This window comes from Dendropsophus ebraccatus, chromosome 11 (genome assembly GCF_027789765.1).
Source record: "Dendropsophus ebraccatus isolate aDenEbr1 chromosome 11, aDenEbr1.pat, whole genome shotgun sequence".
Lineage (NCBI taxonomy): Eukaryota > Metazoa > Chordata > Amphibia > Anura > Hylidae > Dendropsophus > Dendropsophus ebraccatus.
In genome coordinates this window covers 100,057,077-100,065,103 of record NC_091464.1, presented here as the reverse complement: position 1 = coordinate 100,065,103, position 8,027 = coordinate 100,057,077, and the positions used below count along the sequence as shown (strand labels likewise).

At 56.9% G+C, this 8,027-nt stretch overlaps 1 protein-coding gene across 2 annotated transcripts in view; it reads right to left on the bottom strand.

The window, feature by feature from the left end:
* Nucleotides 1–406: 406 nt before the first annotated feature.
* The window catches only part of LOC138767322 (immunoglobulin superfamily member 2-like), a 77,425-nt gene continuing 69,804 nt past the window's right edge, over nt 407–8,027 (bottom strand). For both annotated transcript variants that reach the window (XM_069944786.1, XM_069944784.1), the window contains 3 exons: nt 4,792–5,181; nt 1,898–2,284; nt 407–823 (listed from right to left, as the gene is read on the bottom strand). In XM_069944786.1, the coding sequence (XP_069800887.1) occupies nt 552–823; nt 1,898–2,284; nt 4,792–5,181 (1,049 nt within the window). In that variant the 3' untranslated portion in view covers nt 407–551. The remainder of the gene's footprint in view (nt 824–1,897; nt 2,285–4,791; nt 5,182–8,027) is intronic.

Sequence of the window (8,027 nt, the reverse complement as noted above, 5' to 3'; positions counted from 1 at the left end):
GGCGCAGGGGGGGGGGGGGGGGAGCTGGTGTTTGGTTACATTGTTTGTGAGCCTGCAGCACACTTTACTTTCTAAAAGGCTTCACAAACATGGGGGCGGAGTATGAGGAGGCTGTGTGCTGCCCATATGTCTGTACATGCGGAGCCCACAGCTTATGAGATACAGTGCAAGTCAACCAGACGGACTCCATCCATTGGGTTCAATGCACTGTATCAGCCGTATAGTGAATGTGTAAGTGTCGTGAGAGGACACTACACACAGAGGCTAGCAAACATGGCAGCCCCCTATGCAGGCAACACAGTGTTTTAAAACTCTGATGCCAAATGTAAAAATAAAAATAAAAAATGTTAAACCACTTATTTTTTATAGTTACAGTTTTTAATAAAAAAAAAAAAAAAAAAAAGTGACAGTGTCCCTTTAAGGTATGTGCAAGGATTTTAGCTTGCGAGAGCCTGACTACGACTACAGTCAGGAAAGCCTTGAGATTTTTACCATTATCCACAATCTGTAGTGCAGAGTGAACACTGCCTGTCCTGCAGCATCACTGTTAGTCAGTGACTAAGGCTCTGTGTAGGTTGCAGCTGGATAGCTTCTGCCTCCTCAGTCTTAGACTTCTCCTCTGTCTGGTCAGTGTCCATCTCTGACATCTTCACTGAAGACCACAGACCCTTCCCGTTCCTTATGGGTCTCTTGCTGGTCCTCATAATCTTCCATCTTGTCAGAAGTCTCAACCCAAGAGCCAGAAGCAGCAAAAGGAAGATCACTAAGACCAAGAGCAGGAAGAAGAAGAGCCATGGAGGCGAACAGATGGGAGAGCTGATACCTGCGAGGAAACAGAGACGACCCGGGATCAGACCTGATGTAACAGCAGAACCGTGAGTGCAGCTCTGGAGGATGAGACAGGATGTAAGAGCAGAATAGTGAGTGCAGCTCTGGAGGATGAGACAGGATGTAAGAGCAGAATAGTGAGTGCAGCTCTGGAGGATGGGACAGGATGTAACAGCAGAATAGTGAGTGCAGCTCTGGAGGATGAGACAGGATGTAACAGCAGAATAGTGAGTGCAGCTCTGGAGGATGAGACAGGATGTAACAGCAGAATAGTGAGTGCAGCTCTGGAGGATGAGACAGGATGTAAGAGCAGAATAGTGAGTGCAGCTCTGGAGGATGAGACAGGATGTAAGAGCAGAATAGTGAGTGCAGCTCTGGAGGATGAGACAGGATGTAAGAGCAGAATAGTGAGTGCAGCTCTGGAGGATGAGACAGGATGTAAGAGCAGAATAGTGAGTGCAGCTCTGGAGGATGAGACAGGATGTAAGAGCAGAATAGTGAGTGCAGCTCTGGAGGATGAGACAGGATGTAACAGCAGAATAGTGAGTGCAGCTCTGGAGGATGAGACAGGATGTAAGAGCAGAATAGTGAGTGCAGCTCTGGAGGATGAGACAGGATGTAAGAGCAGAATAGTGAGTGCAGCTCTGGAGGATGAGACAGAATGTAACAGCAGAACAGTGAGTGCAGCAGAACAGTGAGTGCAGCTCTGGAGGATGAGACAGGATGTAAGAGCAGAATAGTGAGTGCAGCTCTGGAGGATGAGACAGAATGTAACAGCAGAACAGTGAGTGCAGCAGAACAGTGAGTGCAGCTCTGGAGGATGAGACAGGATGTAAGAGCAGAATAGTGAGTGCAGCTCTGGAGGATGAGTCATGATGTAAGAGCAGAACAGTGAGTGCAGTTCTGGAGGATAGGGCATGATGTAAGAGCAGAATAGTGAGTGCAGCTCTGGAGGATGAGACATGATGTAACAGCAGAATAGTGAGTGCAGTTCTGGAGGATAGGGCATGATGTAAGAGCAGAATAGTGAGTGCAGCTCTGGAGGATGAGACGTGATGCAGTAATGTACCTGCTGCCTGGATGGTTACAGACAGGTTCCCTCCGGTTTCTTGTGCTATCTGGTACCAGCCCTGGCGGGGCCCCTGCACCCACTCCTGGACCTGGCAGTAGTAGATACCAGTGTCCGCCACATGTGTGCGGAGGATCCTCAGCTGGAAGGTCAGTTCTTCTGCCCGCTGATACTGGAGCCGGCCGCCCTCCTCACTGGGGTATGCTATCTGACCCAGGTGACTGGCATTGAAGAGCAGCCGATGCCCGGAGAGCAGGACCCTCCACCAGGTGATGGAGAAGATGGAGCCAGAGACAGAGGAGGACACCACATGGCAGGGCAGAGCCAGACTGGAATCTTCTGGAGCCACAAGGGTTAATGCCGTGCTGTTCACGCTCAGCCGATCGTCTGGGAAGAGAGAGGATGATGACGGTCAAGAATCCACAACCACCATGTTATATCCATTCAGAACTCCCAATCCTATGATACTGATCCAGAACCGCACACCTGTGCTATACTGATCCAGAACCGCACACCTGCGCTATACTGATCCAGAACCGCACACCTGCGCTATACTGATCCAGAACCGCACACCTGTGCTATACTGATCCAGAACCGCACACCTGTGCTATACTGATCCAGAACCGCACACCTGCGCTATACTGATCCAGAACCGCACACCTGCGCTATACTGATCCAGAACCGCACACCTGCGCTATACTGATCCAGAACCGCACACCTGCGCTATACTGATCCAGAACAACCCCCGCACTATACTGATCCAGAACCACACACCTGTGCTATACTGATCCAGAACCACCTCGCACTATACTGATCCAGAACCACACACCCGCGCTATACTGATCCAGAACCACCCCCGCGCTATACTGATCCAGAACCGCATCCCTTTGCTTTACTGATCCAGAAGCGCACACCTGTGCTATACTGATCCAGAACCGCACACCTGCGCAATACTGATCCAGAACCGCACACCTGCGCTATACTGATCTAGAACCGCACACCTGTGCTATACTGATCCAGAACAACCCCTGCACTATACTGATCCAGAACCACACACCTGTGCTATACTGATCTAGAACCGCACACCTGTGCTATACTGATCCAGAACAACCCCTGCACTATACTGATCCAGAACCACACACCTGCGCTATACTGATCCAGAACCGCACACCTGTGCTATACTGATCCAGAACCGCACACCTGCACTATACTGATCCAGAACCACCCCCACGTTATACTGATCCAGAACCACATCCCTGTGCTATATTGATCCAGAACGGCACCCCGCCCTATACTGATCCAGAACCGCATCCCCACGCTATGCTGATCCAGAACCACACACCCACGCTATACTGATCCAGAACCACCCCCACGCTATACTGATCCAGAACCACACTCCCCTGCGCTATACTGATCCAGAACCGCACTCCCCTGCGCTATACTGATCCAGAACCGCACTCCCCTGCGCTATACTGATCCATAACCGCACTCTCCTCGCTATACTGATCCAGAACCACACAGCCCTGCACTATACTCATCCAGAACCACACACTCCGCACCAAAATGATCCAGAACCACACACCCCTGCGCTATGCTGATCCAGAACAACACACCCCTACGCTATACTCATCCGGAACCGCACCCCCGCGCTATGCTGATCCAGAACAACCCCTGCACTATACTGATCCAGAAGCTCACCCCCGCTCTATACTAATCCAGAACGGCACCCCTGCGCTATACTGATCCAGAACCATACACCTGTGCTATACTGATCGAGAACCCCCGCACTATACTGATCCAGAACCACACAACCCTGCGCTATACTGATCCAGAACAACCCCCGCGCTATACTGATCCAGAACCTCACACCCCTGCGCTATACTGATCCAGAACAACCCCTGCACTATACTGATCCAGAACCGCACCCCTACACTATACTTATCCAGAACCACACACCCCTGCGCTATACTGATCGAGAACAACCCCACGCTATACTGATCCAGAACCACACCCCCACGTTATAGTGATCCAGAACCACACCCCGCTATACTGATCCAGAACCGCACTCCCCTGCGCTATACTGATCCAGAACCGCACTCCCCTGCTCTATACTGATCCAGAACCACACACCCCTGCGCTATGCTGATCCAGAACCACCCCCGCACGCTATACTGACCCAGAACAACACACCCCTACGCTATACTCATCCGGATCCGCACCCCCGCGCTATGCTGATCCAGAACCGCACCCCTGCACTATATTGATCCAGAACCACACCCGTGCACTATACTGATCCAGAACAACCCCCGCGCTATACTGATCCAGAACCTCACCCCCGCTCTATACTGATCTAGAACGGCACCCCTGCGCTATACTGATCCAGAACAACCCCGCGCTATACTGATCCAGAACCACACCCCTGCACTGTACTGATCCAGAACCACACACCCCTGCACTATACTGATCCAGAACAACCCCCGCACTATACTGATCCAGAACCGCACCCCTGCACTATACTGATCCAGAACCACACACCCCCTGCGCTATACTGATCCAGAACCACACCCCTGCACTGTACTGATCCAGAACCACATACCCCTTCACTATACTGATCCAGAACCGCACCCCTGCGCTATACTGATCCAGAACCACACACCCCTGCGCTATACTGATCCAGAACCACACCCCTGCGCTATACTGATCCAGAACCACACCCCTGCACTATACTGACCTAGAACCACACACCCCTGCACTATACTGACCTAGAACCACACACCCCTATGCTATACTCATCCAGAACCGCACCCTCACGCTATACTGATCTAGGACCGTACACCACTGCACTATACTGATCCAGAACTTCACAATCATGGGGTGTAGCCAACAGCATGTACCTGGCCCGGTGACCCTGATCTGCAGGTATCCTGAGGTATTGACAGCCTCCAGCCTCCAGCCGTCCTCCTGCAGCCTCCACTCCTCCAGCCGGCAGTGATAGCTCCCAGCATCCTCCGGGCCCACACTGCGCAGGATTAGGCTGTAATTGCCCCGCACTGCAGCCACCATCTGCAGCCGCCCCTCCAGCGCCCCCGCATACTCTGTCACCCCCTCCCAGGTGATCCTGTACAGGAGGCTGGGGTAGGAGACAGGGGAAGTCTGATGGTACCAGGACACAGAGTAGAGGGCTGCCGAGCTCCTGACCTCCTCCAGGGGGCAGCGCAGCACCACCTCACCCCCCGCGGCCACCGCACAGCTCACATTCACTTTAAGGACTTTCAGTGTTTTATCTGCAATAGAAAAACAAGAGAATATCAGGTGGGCGAGGACCTGGGTGAGGGGGCGAGGACCTGGGTGAGGGGGCGAGGACCTGGGTGAGGGGGCGAGGACCTGGGTGAGGGGGCGAGGACCTGGGTGAGGGGGCGAGGACCTGGGTGAGGGGGCGAGGACCTGGGTGAGGGGGCGAGGACCTGGGTGAGGGGGCGAGGACCTGGGTGAAAGGGGCGAGGATAAGAACCTGGGTGAGGGGGCGAGGATAAGGACCTGGGTGAGGGGGCGAGGACCTGGGTGAGGGGGCAAGGACTTGGGTGAGGGGGCGAGGACCTGGGTGAGGGGGCGAGGACCTGGGTGAGGGGGTGAGGATAAGGACCGGGGTGAGGGGGCGAGGACCTGGGTGAGGGGGTGAGGATAAGGACCTGGGTGAGGGGGCGAGGACCTGGGTGAGGGGGTGAGGATAAGGACCTGGGTGAGGGGGCGAGGACCTGGGTGAGGGGGTGAGGATAAGGACCTGGGTGAGGGGGCGAGGACCTGGGTGAGGGGGCGAGGACCTGGGTGAGCGGGCGAGGACCTGGGTGAAAGGGGCGAGGATAAGAACCTGGGTGAGGGGGCGAGGATAAGGACCTGGGTGAGGGGGCGAGGACCTGGGTGAGGGGGCAAGGACCTGGGTGAGGGGGCAAGGACCTGGGTGAGGGGGCAAGGACCTGGGTGAGGGGGCGAGGACCTGGGTGAGGGGGCGAGGACCTGGGTGAGGGGGCGAGGACCTGGGTGAGGGGGTGAGGATAAGGACCTGGGTGAGGGGGCGAGGACCTGGGTGAGGGGGTGAGGATAAGGACCTGGGTGAGGGGGCGAGGACCTGGGTGAGGGGGCGAGGACCTGGGTGAGGGGGCGAGGACCTGGGTGAGGGGGCGAGGACCTGGGTGAGGGGGCGAGGATAAGGACCTGGGTGAGGGGGCGAGGACCAGGGTGAGGGGGCGAGGATGAGGACCTGGGTGAGGGGATAAGGATAAGGACCTGGGTGAGGGGGTGAGGATAAGGACCTGGGTGAGGGGGTAAGGACCAGGGTGAGGGGGCGAGGACCTGGGTGAGGGGGCGAGGACCTGGGTGAGGGGGCGAGGACCTGGGTGAGGGGGCGAGGACCTGGGTGAGGGGGTGAGGATAAGGACCTGGGTGAGGGGGTAAGGACCAGGGTGAGGGGGCGAGGATGAGGACCTGGGTGAGGGGGTAAGGACCAGGGTGAGGGGGCGAGGATGAGGACCTGGGTGAGGGGGTAAGGATCTTAGTGAGGGGGCGAGGATGAGGACCTGGGTGAGGGGGTAAGGACCAGGGTGAGGGGGCGAGGACCTGGGTGAGGGGGCGAGGACCTGGGTGAGGGGGTGAGGATAAGGACCTGGGTGAGGGGGTAAGGACCAGGGTGAGGGGGCGAGGATGAGGACCTGGGTGAGGGGGTAAGGACCAGGGTGAGGGGGCGAGGATGAGGACCTGGGTGAGGGGGTAAGGACCAGGGTGAGGGGGCGAGGATGAGGACCTGGGTGAGGGGGTAAGGACCTTAGTGAGGGGGCGAGGATGAGGACCTGGGTGAGGATAAGGACCTGGGTGAGGGGGTAAGGACCAGGGTGAGGGGGCGAGGACCTGGGTGAGGGGGCGAGGACCTGGGTGAGGGGGCGAGGACCTGGGTGAGGGGGCGAGGACCTGGGTGAGGGGGCGAGGACCTGGGTGAGGGGGCGAGGACCTGGGTGAGGGGGCGAGGATGAGGACCTGGGTGAGGGGGTAAGGACCAGGGTGAGGGGGCGAGGATGAGGACATGGGTAAGGGGGTAAGGACCTTAGTGAGGGGGCGAGGATGAGGACCTGGGTGAGGATAAGGACCTGGGTGAGGGGGTGAGGACCAGGGTGAGGGGGCGAGGACCAGGGTGAGGGGGTGAGGACCTGGGTGAGAGGGCGAGGACCTGGGTGAGGGGGCGAGGACCTGGGTGAGGGGGCGAGGATAAGGACCTGGGTGAGGGGGCGAGGACCTGGGTGAGGGGGCGAGGACCTGGGTGAGGGGGCGAGGATAAGGACCTGGGTGAGGGGGTGAGGACCAGGGTGAGGGGGCGAGGACCTGGGTGAGGGGGTGAGGACCTGGGTGAGAGGGCGAGGACCTGGGTGAGGGGGCGAGGACCTGGGTGAGGGGGCGAGGACCTGGGTGAGGGGGCGAGGACCTGGGTGAGGGGGCGAGGACCTGGGTGAGGGGGCGAGGATAAGGACCTGGGTGAGGGGGTAAGGACCAGGGTGAGGGGGCGAGGTTGGGCAGATAGGATCACCAGGGGTAATATTACATCAGTCAGGATTAGGGACTTTTTCCCCAAGGCTGGCCATTGTGCTGAGTCTGTGCTTCAGATGGGTATGATATCCATCGCACCGCCTCTGCGTATCGCACCACCTGTGTATCGCACCACCTGTATGTACTGTACCACCTCTGCGTATCGCACCACCTGTATGTACTGTACCACCTCTGTATATCACACCACCTCTCCGTATCGCACCACCTCTGCGTATTATACCTGCGTATCGCACCACCTGTATGTACTGTACCACCTCTGCGTATCGCACCACCTGTGTATCGCACCACCTGTATGTACTGTACCTCCTCTGCGTATCGCACCACCTGTATGTACTGTACCACCTCTGCGTATCGCACCACCTGTATGTACTGTACCTCCTCTGCGTATCGCACCACCTGTATGTACTGTACCACCTCTGCGTATCGCACCACCTGTATGTACTGCACCACCTGTGTATCGCACCACCTGTATGTACTGTACCACCTCTGCGTATCGCACCACCTGTGTATCGCACCACCTGTATGTACTGTACCACCT